The 17,981-nt window shown below is 41.0% G+C and overlaps 1 protein-coding gene across 1 annotated transcript in view; it reads right to left on the bottom strand.

Moving 5' to 3' along the window:
• Window positions 1-16,645, bottom strand: part of grk1b (G protein-coupled receptor kinase 1 b) — a 36,285-nt gene extending 19,640 nt beyond the window's left edge. Inside the window, exons 1-2 of the mRNA XM_065284605.2 lie at window positions 15,617-16,645; window positions 12,352-12,479 (exon numbers count right to left, since the gene is read on the bottom strand). Coding sequence (XP_065140677.1) covers window positions 12,352-12,479; window positions 15,617-16,312 — 824 coding nt within the window. The 5' untranslated portion in view covers window positions 16,313-16,645. The remainder of the gene's footprint in view (window positions 1-12,351; window positions 12,480-15,616) is intronic.
• Between the last annotated feature and the right edge of the window lie 1,336 nt (window positions 16,646-17,981).

Genomic DNA, 17,981 nt, shown 5'->3' with positions numbered 1-17,981 from the left:
AATTTCCGGGTAGATTTTTTGGTCCCACTCCACCCCTGTCCTAGAGCCCTGCATGGGCCTGAAATCTAGGCCCTGAACCAGCCCTGGCCCGACAGCATTCCGATCAGAATTCTCAGCCCGAGTCCGACCTTTTTAATCCTCCCATTAGAAATCTGTGACGGCAGACATTAGTGACTGCATCACATGCGTGTGTTTGTTGCTACATGACGCGACAATTATTTATTATTTTAAATCCGTTTACAAGATAAATATATATACACAGTGTGTTGTAAAAGTGATGAAATTATCTTGATAAAAGAAATCTGCAGAAATAGCGAAAAATAACTCCTTACACAGATTCCTACACAGTTGTACTACTCTTGCCGCAATTAAAGCAGTTCAGTTTTCTTTTAAATATCAAAATAGCTATATTCCTTTTTTTACTCACATTTTAGAGCATTTTTTTGTTTGTTTAAGTTTTTTATTATAATCAAGCAGTTTGCAGCCGAAAGCAAGTTGACGACATGTTTGATCAATTGAGCCTCTCAAATCAACACTTCACTTGCCTATAATAACATCTATATAAAATATATATTTTCAGCATATCACAATGTTAGTTTAAACGTTTATTATCAACACACACTATTTTTAAAAAGTGGAGGCAGGTTGCTCAACTGCTCACAGTTGCAACAGGTAGAAATATAATGAAAAGGGGTATAAAAAACAAAACGAAATAAACACGAAACGGAATAAACATGCAGGTTGCCTTCTTACAACTTCGCTATGCTTTTTTTTCAATGTAAGGACTAACCACAGAACATGGCTATTCATGTATCCATCCAACAGTTAAACTAAGACAAACAAGAAAAAAATAACACACAGCCTTCTTACATTAATACGGGGAGATGTCTCTTAAAGATTATGTCTTCGATGCTGTGTGCATAGATTATGCACAGTACCAGGGGCGTTGCACAAGATCTCGGGCCCTATGCATAGGCAATCCTGATGGGCCCCCATGCCCCACCCCCATAATATATTTCAGACTTTTCAAGGGCCCTCTCTTCCTTTGGGGCCCTGGTAATCTGTACTGGTTTTACCCCCAGTCCGACGCCCTTGCACAGTACCCAAGGTTTTAATCTAGTTTTCCATTTATAATTTTTCCTGGTGTGCTGAAGGTCACTAGTGCGATAGGTTAAACGTTTTCCTGTTTGTTTTGCAATCATCAATGTCTTTCAAAAGGTTCTTTTAATTAAACTTAAAATATAAAAAGATGGAGAAGCCTAAAAAAGCCTGAGGTCCGGCCTGCGTATCAGCTGTGACGATAAATTTGGCCGAAACCCGACCCGAGGGGCATAAAAAGGTCGGGCTTGGTCTGAAATGCAGGGCTCGACCCTGTCCCTGATAACTCGCATTAAGGTATTAACTGTCTGGATATTTTACAAATTTCCATACATTGCAGAACCATATCGGAAGATGTTAACCACATGTGTACAAATAACCCGCTGGCCTTGTAAGTCGAGACTAAAGAAATTGGGTTGTAAAATTGTGATGCAAATGAACGTCTCGGTTCCGGATGTAACCCTCGTTCCCTGAAGGAAGGGAACGGAGGCGTCACGTCGTGACCAACAAATTGGGAACCAATGGGGGACCTATCTACTTTGAGAAACTAACAACACGTCAATGAACTTGGCATGCAGGTATTTGCATAATGCTGGCGCCGCCCCGCCATGTGCATATATAAGCAGCAGGTGCGTACCAAATCAGCTTTATTATTTGCTGAGAAAACCAAGTATCAGTGCCTGGCCTGGTATCAGCAATGTGGTGACGGGACGTGACTTCTCCATTCCCTTCCTTCATGGAACGAGGGTTAAATCCGTAACTGAGACGTTCCTTTTCAGTCAATCACTATTATGTCACATCGTGACCGACGAATTGGGAATCCCTACCAAAACGCCACTGCACCTGGATCATTCCAGTGCCTGCATGAGCCTTCCGACTCCACTGGAGAGACAGACAGAAGCTGAATGCAGAAGGCCGGTCACTACTTGTTCCTTAACCCTCGATAGTGAACAGTGAACTGGGGAAGCGACTTATTAAGAACAGTACGGGAAATCATGGAGGATTTTATCCCCACAGACTATACGCACATAGAAACCCACATAGGGTACACACTGTGGATGCCTAGCTAACACAGGACTACAAGGAATACATCTGGTAAAGCTGACAGCCAATGCTCTGCAACATCAGTTATCAAGGCAGTGGAGGAGCCTAACGTCTTTGTGACCAACCTGCAGCTCGGCAAATGTCTGTTAGAGAGGAACCGCGAGCCAATGCCCAAGATGATGCCACGCTACGTGTAGAGTGAGCACGTAAATTAAATGGGCAAGAAATGTCTTGCTTTTGGTATGCAAGGGCTATAATATCCACAATCCAATGGGACATCCTCTGCCTGGTGACAGCTTTCCCTTTCTGCTGACCACCGTAACAGACAAAGAGCTGGTCTGAGGTTCTAAAGCTTTGTGTTCTGTCTACATAAACACGTAGTGCATGAACAGGGCACAACAAAGCCAAGGCTGGGTCTGCCTCCTCCAAAGGCAGAGCTTACAAGCTGACCACCTGATCTCTGAAAGGAGTGGTGGGAACTTTAGGCATGTAGCCGGGCCTGGGTCTCAAAGTTACACTGGATTCAGCAGGTCCGAACTGGAGACAGGAATCTTCGAACGAAAATGCATGGAGATCCCCTATTCTCTTAAGGGAAGCCAATGCAAGGAGTGTTAAAGTTTTCATCGTAAGAAACTCAATACTCACAGTATGCAGAGGCTCAAAGGGAATGTCCTTTAAGGCTTTCAGCACCACGGACAGATTTCAAGGAGAAATAGAGGGAAGGTGCGAAGGATCAATGTTTCATGCATCTCTAAGAAATCTAATGACCAGGTCGTGCTGACCCACAGATCTACCATCCGATATCGCAGCGATAGTAGATGATGACAGCCTATTCTCCAAAGGTGCTGGAGATAAGAAAGCAGAACAGATTCCATTTAAGCGCATAAGCCTGTCTCGTAGACGGCGCTCGAACTGCAGCAGTAGTGTTAGATACCACTTGCGGTAAATCACTTAGAATCTCCCCGCCCCATCCAGCTACCACACGTGGAGGTTCCAGAGGTCGGGGCGCGGGTGCCATTTTGTGCCCCCCTATGAAGCGAATTTTGTGCCAAAGTTTTACAAACAAATCCAGCATTTTGCAAATAAACTCAATCTGCTTTGCAAAGGGAAAACTTGACTCGCAAACAAACAGAAAACGCTTTGCAAATAATAAAGGCAATTTGAGAGAAAATGCAGAGGTGTTACAAATATGTACTGTGTTTTGTAAATGTGACCATGATTTTCTCACAAATGGGACCATGATTTTCTCACAAATGTGACCATGATTTTCTCACAAATGTGACCATGATTTTCTCACAAATGTGACCATGATTTTCTCACAAATGTGAGAAGCCCGTCTCCCTGAAAAGCCCTGAATTTTAACTTACATATCACCCCTGACAGTGCCAACAACTGAATGAAGACAAAATTAATTTTTTGGAGTTCATGTTGTTAATCTCTGGATTTATTGAAAGTGTTGATAATAATAAATGTCTGTTAATAGTAAACACATTCTGTGTGTAAAGACATTGAATTCCATCTGAATTCAATACATTTGCAATTGTCAATCCCTATACCCCTTCTGATTCTCTAAATTCTCTGTCTCTGAAATTCTCTTCTTTTGATGATAAGAAACTCACCATCACTGGACTGTTTTAAGTGATCCTTAAAGACTTATCCTTTTAAAATAGCTTACTATTGCTAAATGATTATTACTAACTTGTTTACTGTTGTAAGTGTATGTTCCTGAGAATCTCTTATATTATGGTGCTTTGAGTTCTAGAAAGTGCATTATAAATAAAATGTATTATATTCTCTGCAGAAAAATAACAACTAATACCAGCCTATGCTGGTTAACTGGTTCAAGATGGTGTTCCAGCATGGTTTTAGCTTAAGCTAGTATTAGAAGGATTTTTGCTTTTATACTGTAGCTGGTCAGGCTGATCACACCAGCCCAAACCAGCTTGACTAGGCTGGAAGCTTTGCCAGCTTGGCTAGGGTGAAAGAAGCTGGTTTAAAATGGTCGTCCTAGCCTGACAAGCTAAGACCAACTTTAAAAGGATTAACATTTTGTAGAAGTTTATCTTGTCAGGAGTGCTCAAATGACTATGATCCTGGTTGGTTGGTTACTGTTGCTTGAACTGGCCACTCTGTCCAGACAGCCGATGTTGGGTTTATTATGTCCCTACCACACACTTTCTCCAAAGAGTTTCATTTATTATCCTGCATCTTTTGATAAGCATTGTAAGTTGAATTCAATGTCTTGACACACAGAATTTGTTTACTATTAACAAACATTTATTATTATTTACACTTACAATAAATTCAGTGAGATTAACAGAATGAAGCCCGACAAATGAAATGTCTTTATTCAGTTGCTGCCACTGTCAGGGGTGCAGTGGTGGTTCTACACGGAGGCCAAGGGTGGCCCGTGCCTCTGTAGACATGTCCCTGGCCACCCCGTGCTGACCAAATAAAAAAGTATACATTTATTTTGATTTTACACGCGAGCTCCAAAAGCGGAACTAATACGACGCAACATTCTACACGAGCAAATAAGAGCGGCGCACCCAATCACCTTAGCCGCCTGCGGATGCTGCTCGGCGAATGTCTCAATTCGTTCCCAATCTCCCGATGTTGAGAATGTGTATGCAGGTTTTGGCACTGGTAAGGACTCTAGCTGACTTGACATTGGGACACTGTTCACTTGTTTTCCTGTGACGTGGCTGCGTAAGCGCGTTGTGATTATTCACAGCTGTTACTCATCAACAACCGGCAAAACCAACATCTCGCTAACTTTTTTAAGTTTACACATTGTAAAAAGCACTGTAATTATGTTCTTACATATACGTGCATAAAATTGTTGGAATATAATAAAATGTTACATATAAAAATGTTTACAATTTAAAATAAATATTATTTTTAATATTGATTAGATCAGTGGTTCTTAACGTTATTCCTGGAGGCCCTGCACATTTTGTATGTCTCCCTTATTTAACACACCTGATTCAAATCATCAGCTCATTAGAAGAGATCTCCATGAACTGAACTGAGACTGTCAGACAAAAGAGACATACAAAATGTGCAGGGCAGTGGGCCTACAGGAATAACGTTAAGAACCACTGGATTAGATTGTGGTCCCTAACGGTCTAGCAATGTGTGTTTATATGTAAACTAAAACAAAAGTTTGTCTTTATAAAAGTTTGCATCTCATAAAGTTTATTGAGTAGGCTTGCTCCCCTTTTGCACCTGCACTCACTCTTGTATTAAATAAATATTTATATGATTGTAACGTAAAATAAAGTTTACGGGGCAGCTTCCCGGAAAGGGATTAGACTAGTCATAGACTAAAATAAATGTAAGAGCTGTCCAAACTGAAAACAACTTGCAATGCCATATCTTAAAATACACCAGTGCCCTTTGTTTTGCTTCAAAATGCACACAAGTAATGTATTTAGTCAGGCATGTTTGTTAAAACTAGTTGTATTTCCTAATTAAACTAATTCCTAGTCCTGTCTTAAACTAATTCCTGTAACCACCCCTATAATATTTAAATTTAATTTCTAGCCATTTTTTTATGTGCCCCTCTGGTAAAACACTGGTCCCTCCTTGGCCCCCCTAGTGAAATTTGGCTAGAACCGCCACTGCAGGGGTGATATGTACGTTAAAATTCAGGGCTTTTCCCCTGGGGTTTTTTCTAATACCTGAAAAAGTTGAAACAGCGCCATCTGCTGTTTTGGATTGCATGGTCCCATTTGTGAGAAAATCATGGTCACATTTGTGAAAAAATCATGGTCACATTTGTGAAAAAATCATGGTCACATTTACAAAACACAGTACATATTTGTAACACCTCTGCATTTTCTCTCAAATTGCCTTTATTATTTGCAAAGCGTTTTCTGTTTGTTTGCGAGTCAAGTTTTCCCTTTGCAAAGCAGATTGAGTTTGTTTGCAGAATGTTGGATTTGTTTGTAAAAATTTGGCACAAAATTCGCTCCATAGCCCCCTTCTTAAGAAAAAAGGTCCTTCCTTCCAATTCAGTATCAACTGTACACGCGCATCTGTTAGACGTGCTGTTAAATCGACCAGGTCCACTTCTGTACAGAGACAAGAGATCCTCTGCACTGGGGCAAAGTTTGCTCTTTTCCCAGTTGACCCAAAGACTCAATTGAGCGAGGTGTTTTAGAGTTAAGACCTTGTGATCGCAAAGCGTCTGACGTGATTGCGCTATTATGAGCCAATCGTCTAGAAATGCGAGAATGTGCACACCCTTCTCTCTCAGGGATTTTAATGCCCCCTCCACTACTTTGGTGAATACATGGGGCGTCCTTCAGGGTGATGGATGTGAACCAATCGTTTGAACAAATGCATGGAAATATGTTTTTGGGCGTCAACATTTTGAACAACATTTTGTAGAGTGCACAGTTCAGCGTACGCAGGTACGAGATCAGTCACAACCCGCCGTTTTTCTTGGGTCCCAGCTGGAGGAACCGGCTCGATCGTGTCCTTTGCCAGTAGGACAGCTTTCACTGTAGTAAAAAGAATGGCTGAGAATTTTTGGGGGTGCCGGAAGAATTGAATCACATAGCCGAGACGGACCGTGCGTAAAAGCCAACGCGACGGGCTGGGAAGCGAGAGGGACTAAAGGCACGACTGGTGTACCCATGGCAGGAGGGGCGGAGGTGATCGCCCGAGTAAGCGTTTCAACTGTTTTTGTGTTGTGTGATGTAACACTCACCTGAGCCTGCTGATGGGTCGGAGAATAGGTGAGACTCTGTTGAGGATGTCCCAAGCCGCTAGATGCACTCGCTGGCAAAGGAGAAAGAGGAGGGTGGCGCGTTATGAGCCCGTGCGAGCCTCCCATGCTCTTGTGAAGAGAACAGGGCAGGTCTAGATTTTCCTTCTGCCCACCCAAAAATGTTCAGCCAACCATAAAAAATAGAGTCTCTTTAAACAAAAACGTCTTCTGTTGGCAAACACTAGTTACTACGGCTCCCACACGCTATTGTCTGATTAGCTAATTCAAACTTAAAGTCTCTTCAGCAGTATTTAACTCACAGGAAAAGTACTACTGTTCTTTATGACGGTAACTAAAAAAATCTTTAAAATATCAGAAGCAATGCAATTTAGTATTACGTAAACATTATAACACAACACATATTAAAATAAAACTTGTTTATAGTAAAACATGCCCAACATAGCCCCTTATCTTTTCTTAGACTCACCTTTATAAATTCAAATACAACAGCCAAAGGCAAGTCTCCAGGAGAATTTAATGTGTTTTTTTAGACATAGTTCTGTTTATTAAAATTAGAATATACAGTTTGGTTGTGGCATAATATACAGTAGATATAAATGATATAAGATGGTTATACAGTAAATATACTGTATTGTAACAGCTGAGCATCATGTGCAGTTTTAAAATCCAGTTTTGGTGGTTTTGTCATCATCATTCGTCAGCTCATTGAGCTCGCGTTTGAGGAAAAACTTCACACGCAAAAATCTACAGACTTTTAAGTTCAGGAGGAGCTGTCACCCGCAAGGTCATTGTAAATCATTATAAATCTAATCGCATTTACGGTGCATCTACTTTTAAAATTTAAATGTGCAAAAGGACATGTAATGGCCCTTTATTATAAGACATATGCAAAATAATATTGGATTGAAACATCCATAATTTTAGTGTATGAATCATTTCAGTCAAAAAATGGCTGCCCACCCAAAAATCCTGACTGCCCCCCCAGTTCAAGGCCTGGAAGAGACGGAGAACGAGGTGGGGTTATGAGCCCGCTCGAGTTTCTGGAACCCTTCCCACCATGTAAACATCGCATGACCGACAGCACGAAGCGCCAGATCAGTAGCCGCACAGAGTTCGGAAAACTCAGCTGAGTCGTAACCCCCCTCGTGCAAGCCCCTTAGAGCCTTAGCCTGGTGGACTTGTAGCAATGCCATGGCAAGCCTGGTATGCAGCGGTTCTGAGCCCTGACAAATGCTTACAGGCCGTGAGGACAGAGTAGGCCGGTCCCGCCAGGATGAAGCGACACCTGGTGGACACAACTGCATCGTGACCGGGCGCTCCACTGATGAGATACCGACATACCCCTTGGCAACTCCACCCTCAAGAGGGGTCAACGGAGAGGGCTGATACTGCCAATTCCAATTCCGCGTCAACTCCTCATGCACCTTGGGGAAGAAGAGCACGGGGGATGCACGGGGGAAGAAGGGCACAGGGGAAGGGCAGCCCGAGCACCCCCTAAGTACCAATCATCGAGGCGGGACGGTTCGGGTGGGAGAGGTTAAGTTCACTCCAAGCCGACCGCCGCCCGAGCGAGCAGGGCTGCCATCTCAGGGTCAAACACAGGCTCTGCAACCCTGCCCGAAGGAGGGAGCAAAATGGATCACCGTCCGAGAGTGACCCCCCCCCCCCCCCCTATGATGCTACAGTAGACATGACATCCAAAGAAGGCATTACATGGGCGAGAACTCTGTAGAACACGGGCCGCTCGTCTCCATCGGAACTTCCGCAGGGGATGAAACACGCAGGGGAGAGGCAACACACACACTCAACTCAAGTAAAAACTGAGAAAAAAGAGGTGACAACTGCAAATACTTCCGCTGTGGCGCTAGATCCAACCAACTCGAGCGAGCAGTGTACTTCTGTGACAGTTTAGAATAGCTTCTTGTGAGCAGAAATCCTACAGACTTTCAAAGCAAATAAAGCTGATTTGGTATTGTGCACCTGCTGCTTATATACACATCTGGCTGGGCGGCGTCATCATTATGCAAATACCTGCATGCCAAGTTCGTTAGTTTTGTTAGTTTCTCCAAGTAGATAGGTCCCCACGAAGTGGTTCCCAATTCGTCGGTCACGATGTGACGTCGTGGTGACCGACTGAAAGAGAACACTACATGTCCAGAATATCAGTGCTGCTGCTTGGAGTATCTCTACAGGTTGTACTAGAATAGAGCAAAGCTGCTACAGTTACTGGCCAAATCAGTTATTTAGATATTAGGGATGCACCGATACCGATACTGGTATCGGGTATCGGCCTCGATACCACATTTTCTAAAGTACTCGTACTCGTTAAAAGTCCCCCGATACCTGGAATCGATAACCCCGGTCCAGTGGCGGTTCTACACGGAGGCCAAGGGTGGCCCGTGCCTCTGCAGACATGTCCCTGGCCACCCCTGTGGCCACCCCGTGCTGACCGTATAAAAAAGTATACATTTATTTTGATTTTACACGCGAGCGCCAAAAGCGGAAGTAATACGTCGCAACGTTCTACACGGGCAAATTAGAGCGGCGCACACAACCACTGTAGCTGGCTGCAGGTGCTGCTCGGCGAGTGTCTCAATTCGTTCCCAATCTCCCGATGTTGTAAATGTGTATGCAGGTTTGGGCACTGGTAAGGACTCTAGCTCACTTGACATTGGGACACTGTTCACTTGTTCTCCTGTGACGTGGCTGCTTAAGCGCGTTGTGATTAATCACAGCTGTTACTCATCAACAACCGGCAAAACCAACATCTCGCTGCCTTTTTAAACAGTACATTGTAAAAAGCGCTGTAATTATGCTCTTACATATACGTGCATAAAATTGGAGGAATATAATTAAATGTAACTTATAAAATTGTTTAAAATTTAAAATGAATATTATTTTAAATATTGAGTAGATTGTGGTCCCTAACTGTCTAGTAATGTGTGTTTATATGTAAACTAAAACAAACGTTTTTCTTTAAAAGAGTTTGCATATCATAAAGTTTGAGTAGGCTCACATGTTTTTCGGTTGGAGGGCTTTAGAAAAGGTCAGGTGAAAATGGGGACCATCTATGCTCACTGTTTTTGCATTGCATGGAATTTTTGGTAACTAACGTTTGCTGTAATGGCAGACTCCCTAATCACAGTGCCCTGACAGAACAAGGGAGCTGATGAGACCCCAGCTCCTCTTTTGCACCTGCACTCACTCTTATTTATATGATTGTAAAGTAAAATAAAGTTAAAGGGGTGGTTTCCCGGAAAGGGATTAGACTAGTCCTAGACTAAAATAAATGGAAGAGCTGTCCAAACTGAAAACAACTTGCACTGACATATCTTAAAATACATCAGTGCCCTTAGTTTTGCTTCAAAATGCACACAAGTAATGTTTTTAGTAAGGCATGTTTGTTAAAACTAGTTATATTTCCTAATTAAACTAAGGCCTAGTCCTGTCTTAAACTAATTCCTGTAACCACCCCTATAATCTTTAAATATCTTTTCTTGCCATTTTTTAATGTGCCCCTCTGGTGAAACACTGGCCCCTCCTTGGCCCCCCTAGTGAAATTTGTCTAGAACCGCCACTGCCCCGGTCTGAGAAATGTCTATGTTTGAGCGGCGTGTAAGGGGTTAATGCCTCTTGTGTTGTCCAAAGAGGGAGAGTTTACAACAAACTGGAAAACTAGTCCTTTGTTTTTTTGTTAAATTATATGACTAAAGCTGTTACCTGTAAATTTAAATCATGTTTTTTATTAAGTACTCGGTATAGGCAAGTACTGAAATGCAAGCACCCGTACTCGTACTCGTATTCCAAAAAAGTGGTATCGGGGCATCCCTATTAGATATCTTTGACTTAGAATGTCTTCAATAAGAATTTGAAAATAACGCCCACAGTACTTTTGTACTTTTTATGGGATGCTAAAACAAATTAAAGGTAGGGTAACAAATTTGATCCTGAAACATTTTTAGTTTTGCTGGTTAAAAGTCTCCTCACATCCTGATAGCAATCACTTTGTTAAGTTGTTTAAATGTATTTGTAGAAACTTATGTCATCTGTGAAAGGCGTAGGACCAAAAAATGTTCAACCAATCATAGATTTCTGTCCAAACGGACGTTTCCTTTTTTGTCCCTCATGCGTAAGCGTAATTTGAATGCCCACTGCGCAGCGAGTCCACGCAGACACCATACGTCATCGCCGCGTTCACGTGCGCTCACCTCCTGTCTGTAAACAGCGAGAGTAGCAAACTTTTGTGCTGAATTGACAACCTGCACAGGAGCCACAAAACGAAAGACATCTTTTAATAACAACAACAGCAAAAACTTCCTGGATCAGCAAAGAGCAAAAACCCAAATTAACATCGGTAACTTTACTGCTTTACCACGAGATGCAAACAGCTTCAGGAGGCAAATGGTCTGAAAGGGTCGTTGCACTGTTTATTTTGGTAAGGTAGGTAAGCGATATGTTTGTATTGAGATGGATTCAGATATTCCACTTTGATGAAAGGTTCTGTTGCTTATGAAATTTGTGTTCGTTTACGTATTAGCATAACGATATAGTTACTACGTCTACACAACCGTAAGTGTGCTTAAACTAATTCTGATGTAACCCATTCTGATGGTTATTTTGGAAATGTTATTCACTTTGTACTGCAAAGTTTTCTCACTGGTGAATGAGACATGAGATGTGACCGTCTGATCTGTGCATGTTAATGTGTTTTGAAAGAGGCGTGACTTTGGATGGCGATTTGACTTGAGGGTGGGATCTTGCTAGGCGGCTACCGTTAGCATTTTTCAAAATGTGAAACCCTACCTTTAATATGCTAAAAATACATTGACTTCTGTGCTCACCGATACAGCGATTTATACTTAAAATTTTTGTTTTAATACCATCCCTGCTGAAAAAAACAGCATCAAACCAGCATGGACCAGCCTGGGAATTATGCTGGTCTATGCTGGTTTAGCTGGTGGTCACCAGCATACCAGCACCAAAACACAACATATGCTGGTATGACCAGCATGGGATGCTGGTGCTAATGCTGGTTTAGCTGGTGCTAATGCTGGTTTGATGCTGGTTTAGCTGGTGTTCACTAGCAAACCAGCACCAAAACATATGCTGGTCTTGCTGGTATGCTGGTTTTTTCAGCAGGGATGTCTTCTGTTTAAGGGTGTTAGTAGGAAATTATCCTTTTAGATTTCCAAGTTATGAAGAATTGGGCAAAAGAGATTCTGCAAAAGGTTGAATAGGTTTCTTAAAAAATATCACATTTTGAGCAAAAAGCAGAGATAATTACATTTTTGTAAAAGGACTTTTGTTAGAGATCAGATTTGTAACGAAGATCAAAACATACTGTACACAAAGTTTTTGCTGTTTTTAGATATGTGGATGCTTCAGTGTTTTATAAGTTGGGTAAGTTCGCCACATATTGGATAATATTTTGCGTGCATAAAACGTGTACACAGTACTGTATAAACAAACACCTGAGGTCTCCTCCATTCATGATGGTCATGACCAGACAGAGGTCTGTTTTGGTCTGGAAAGCATAGGCCAGAGTCACAATGAAGCGACTGTGTACTTTAGCCAGGATGCATTTCTCAATAATAGCACCCTATGAGAGCAGAAATGAAAAATGTTAAAACAGACAAGTAAAACCAAATTAAATAAGAGATGTTGTAATCATGCACGTTGGCTATTATGGTGAAATGTTCTTAGGTGTCACAAGATTAACGTCAAAACACAATTGGATACCCATCCTGCATAATTACTGTAGATCTTTTACACTAATTCTCTTTTTCTCAAGTCAATCTGTAAAGAGCTTTTGTTAACCACATAGCTTGCATTTCTAGGGTCCTTTCATAATGCACTTTTTTATCATCAACAATGTATTGGAATATGCAGTCATGTGGTCATTGTTTTCTGTCAGGAATTTGGAGGCAGAACCCAAGCGCACACAATAAGGGGTTAAAAAAGACCCTTTATTTAATAACAAAACTGGAAAACAAAGCCCACGAGGGGCAAACAACATAAAACAAGAAAATAAAACTAAAGACAGACTAAACACTAAACGTAATAATAAACTGACTAGACTAGAAACAAAACAGTGAGCCTGAAGATAAACATACAAAGAATCTTTAAAAAGAACTAGACAAGACTAGACTAACACACTTGACTGGACTATTCACAAGGAAAATGCAAAATGATCAAGCACATGACAATGATTACAAGGGGATTAAATAGGGAGCAACGAAACAAGGGCTGCGTCTGAAAACTTAGACTTGTTGCCTCTCTGCCTCATGAGCCAATGACTTCTAGAGGGGGTCGCACACTACCCGCAGCTCAGCGCCAAGCCGTGCCGTTCTAAAAAAAAACTCGAACACATTGCTTTCTATGAGTATACGCACACCGGCGCCGACAGGTGGTGCCTGTTCTTGCCGCCCATCTGCGACTCAGGAAGTTGCTCAAATCTCTGTCGCGCCACAGAGTGCCACTCACATAGTTTAACATTAAATAACATCATATTTGTCCTAAATCATTAACAATTAACATTGACTGCTAACGTATATTTTGCACTTTGAAGTAGATGCTATAGACCCTTTTACAGCTCACATGATCAAATAGCCTGCGCGCGCATTTGGGCAACAAAAGTGGTGTTATTCCCATTGGTTCTAACGTGTTAGCAACTCAGAAAGTTTATTAAAACGGTTTCCCAGCATCAAAATGTCTGGTTGTTGGGTTTGGTTGCACTAATATAATATACGTATATACGTATATATGTATCTGGCAACTATTTTTGGCCTTCTGCTAACGTCTTCTATCCACTCCACTATAGTGCACGGATGTGGTAGCTGTATTGAAAAAGTTGATAAAGTCAACTTTTAAAAATAACTTTCTCTATATGTGTTGCTTCACTGCTGATTCTTGCCATACTTCCGTTGCCTAAATGCGCGCGCATACGCTACCATGTCAATATTGCGTAAAAACAGTAAAAGGGTCTATCTGACGAAGCTTGCGCTATTTAATGTGCACTTCCGGTTTACGATACCTCCGAGTTGTCCTAGACATGACTCGCGACGCTGAGCTGCGCAACCCCCTTAAGGCATTAAGGCGGCTAAGAGAAATGCTTTCGGACACACTTCAAAGGCAGCATGTTTGAAATCTAAATCGAGAGCGCCTTTGTGATAACAAATCACATATTTGAAAACTACAATACTAATTTCTCGCTAGAGAAATGCAATTAAAAGGTGTAAAAATGTATTTACATGACATTTGTGCTCCAGCCGCTTTCTTGGCTCCCATTTTATTTTTTCAAACTCGACCAATCACATTCCCCATGCATGCACACGCATAGAATTGTGTGACAAGATCTCAGGAGTCAGGAAGTAAACCTAACATTGGATTTGGACATGCCTTGATGCCTTCCTGCCTTGGAAAGCTGCTGCAGAAGGCAGCAATTTAGAGTTTTCGGACGCAGCAAAGATAACAAGGGATTGACAGGTGAGGGTAGTTAAACAATAATGATGAATGAAGACAAAAAGGGAGCGGGGTAAAATAGACAATACAGGGAAAACACGTGGCCTGATTATAAATAAAACAAGGTACTGTCAGAACCCTGTCACAATGAACTAGATGTAATACAAGACAGGTTTCACTATCTTAAAAGAGAAAGATTCTGAAATGACCCGGTAACCAGCAAGCAGAAAATGGGTGAAGAAGATGGAGTGAACTGGTTTTCAGGTGAGACATTTTGGGGTGGTTTCCCGAACAGGGATTAGTTTAAGCCAGGACTTGGCCTTAGTTTAATTAGAAAATATAACTAGTTTGATCAAACATTACTTTTTACAAACATTACTTGTGTACATTTTGAGGCAAAAACAATGGCCACTGATGTATTTTAAGACATGTCAGTGCAAGTTGTTTTTCTGTTTGGGCAGCTCTTATATTCTTTTTAGTCTAGTCTGATCCCTGTCTGGGAACCGCCCCATAAAGATTAATTCCATATACTTTGCTAATACCAAGAACAGAGAGAAGTTGTACCCTGGCATATTGTTTCCCTAACTAAATTCCATTTGTCATTGCCTTTCTTCTTTGCATTCTGCTTTTGTCATAAGTACAATTTGTAAATGATTTCTGTTCTCCCATCCATTTTACTTCACCCTCTTTCTGCCTCTTTATTTCAGCTGAACTGCTTTGTGGAGTATCAAGCTGAGCCTGCAAGCCAGTTTGTACTGAGCCAATACACTATGATTAACACTGCTGAATACCATGCTAAGCAGACATGAGGGTTAATCTTATCTTATGTCTATATGTGTTTTTTCCCTTTTTCCCCCAATTGCTATTTTTCCTAATATTTGGTGAAAATGAAGAGTACTTGCAGGCTTTTGGGATGTGCAAAATTACTGTGCAAACTTTACTTGCAGTTCAGTAATGGACAAGGGTCTCTTGTTAACTCAGTCTGTAGACTGGTCCGAACTTTACTTCCGGTTTCTGTTTGTTTAATGATCTGACTAGTTGTTAAACTGAACTCTTCTTGAGCAAATACCTCGTTGAAAATAACAAATGTTTTGGTTTCCTAGGTAATCTGCGTGTTGTTTATTTTGCTTGTTATATAAATAAACTATTTTAAAAGGAATTTGTTTTTAGTACTTCTGTTATCTATTCTTAGCGGAGTTTAGCGGAAGTTACGTGTTTTCTGCTGAACCCATCTATAGACTAGACTCTACTCATAAAACTAGCTCTCTCCCTTACGTCATAACCTTTACGTTTCTTCAACCTCTTCTTGTTCAGTTTCTTATTAGCATACATCTTCCCTGTCGCCTTCATTTGGCAAGCATGGACCTCACCAAATCCACCTTTCCCAAGCACTCTGAAATCCATGAACCAATCCTCTGTAACAGGTTGACTCTCCAGCCATTTAAACTGTACATAACGCAGAAAGTACATGCTATTCCTGAAGCCATTTAGCGCTGTAGCTTCCAAGTGACCAAGGATCTGCTGTTCGCTCTCTTTAAAAAGATCTCCTCGAATGTTCTTGTAGTCCTCTTTCACCCTGCTCACTGCTTTATCCCCCAGGAAATTGCTAAAGTTTTTGGAAGAAGTCTCATAGTATTTGTTCACAATCTTTTGCGCTTTTTGAGGCCTATCTTTCTCCTGGGCGACATTGTAATCTTCAATATCTTTCCACAAATCTGCAGCGTTCTTGTAAGCGGGTTCACTTTCAAGATACTGCTGAAAGAGCCGTTTGCCTATTGGCTGGCGTATGCACATACTGTCAAACGAAGACTCAACTGTTGCCTTCATGTGTTCACATTGTCTTAAGTGTGGCAGGTTGAGCTTTGCACGGTATTTTTTGTCCCGCATGGTTGCTGCAGTGCTGTCTATACTTCCACGTGCTGAAACGTAGGCCGAGTTGGCCACCACAGTCTCCAAACCTCCAATATCCATGTCTGATAGAGAGAAAGGTAAAAATATAGAAAATATGGTTACACAATATCTATGTACGTATTTCTAATGCGATGAGATGAAATTGGTCAGTGGTCAATTAATTTGTTAATTACAACAATGAGCCAAAGCCTTACATTTCTACTTCCAGATAATACAGGTAAATAAATATGCATTTATACATTATTAATTACAGCATTAGTAGTGTGTTAATTAATACAATTACTAAATAATGAGTAAATAATGTCATGTCAATTAATTAAAATCAGTAGAAAAATAGGTTGGTTCTTTGCGCATGCGCGCAAATGTAAATTTTTCCCTGGCGCTACAAGAAGTTTCCAGTCAGGTTTACGGTCGATCTGAAGTTGGGATATTTCAGCCCTGGAGTTTTGCTCAGTCAGTTTATTTTCACAGTAAGTAATATTTCATGTAATACAGCACCTTTTATAACATTGAATATTTTTATAAACTTAAAATACGCCGTTTATAAGAGAGCTCCTCCAGGCCGAGTGCCGGAGGCAATCACAGCCGTTACAATATAACGTAAACAAATACCACACGACTCCGAGAGCGATATTGCTTTTATACAAAAGTTCGACGGCACAAGTTTGAAAAACGAAAACTAGAAAACAACAACAGAGTTATTTTAAAAGCCTCTTTTTTTGGGAACTACTTTCTGCCGCCACGGATTAACACTCGGCTGCTTTGAATCTCATAATTATAACCGTTTAAAAACCGTTTCTTAATATTACCGTTTCTTGGTCACAAGGTTTAGTTTAAAGATTAGTTCAGTCGAGAATATATATGTATAATATTCAGATATGCAGTCGATTAGTAAATATAGCGCCTGTTTGAACGTTTGCTTAGGAAGCTTCGGTACGTGAGAACTAGAGAGCGGACATCAGTGTTCACTCGCCCCGCTGACCACCGCCCTTTTCTGGGCTACATCTCTGACAGGGATTCCCTGGCTCTAATGTTGGCCTTGTCTGTTTTTAATGGTCAGAAATGAGATCAAATCAGCAGTATTTGGTGTCATGATGAAACTATTACTTGTTTTCTTATTCATATTTAGTGTCTTTTGTGTTGTTATTGTTTTGGCGCACAGTAAAAGTTAATAAAACTACACTTATATAATGTTACTATTGCTTCCCCAATTAATCTTAACGCGATACGAGCACTCGCTTATTATTAGACTTTGTTCTTGTCAGTACTATATAAAAGTGTCAGAGAGATGTTTTTGCATGCTGCTTATAAATATATCAGTGGCGATATCTCATAACGTGTTATAATATTCACGTCAAGATAAATTCGTTATCAATTGTCCAAATTTAAAAGCTGCAGTGCTTACCTGCAGTTCCACTGTGTTTTCGCTTTCTCAGAGTTGCTTATACAAACACACACACACACATATATATATATATATATATATATATATATACACACTAGGGCTGTCACTTTTTATTCGATATTCGAATATGCATTTGAACATGACGTGAAATATCCGTATTCGAACTATAAATAAACCATCCGGTTTTTAAAATGCCATGTGTGGCGCATTTTTTACAGTAACACCTCGTAATAGGAAGGAGGCTGAGAGTGAGACCGACGACAGCAACTGTGCGCACGAGAGGGAATCAAATGGGACCAGAATGAACCTCATGTGCATGTCAAG

The sequence above is a fragment of the Paramisgurnus dabryanus genome, chromosome 5 (genome assembly GCF_030506205.2).
Source record: "Paramisgurnus dabryanus chromosome 5, PD_genome_1.1, whole genome shotgun sequence".
Classification (NCBI taxonomy): domain Eukaryota; kingdom Metazoa; phylum Chordata; class Actinopteri; order Cypriniformes; family Cobitidae; genus Paramisgurnus; species Paramisgurnus dabryanus.
The sequence above is the reverse complement of the archived record's forward strand: the minus strand, read 5'-3'. Positions and strand labels throughout refer to the sequence as shown.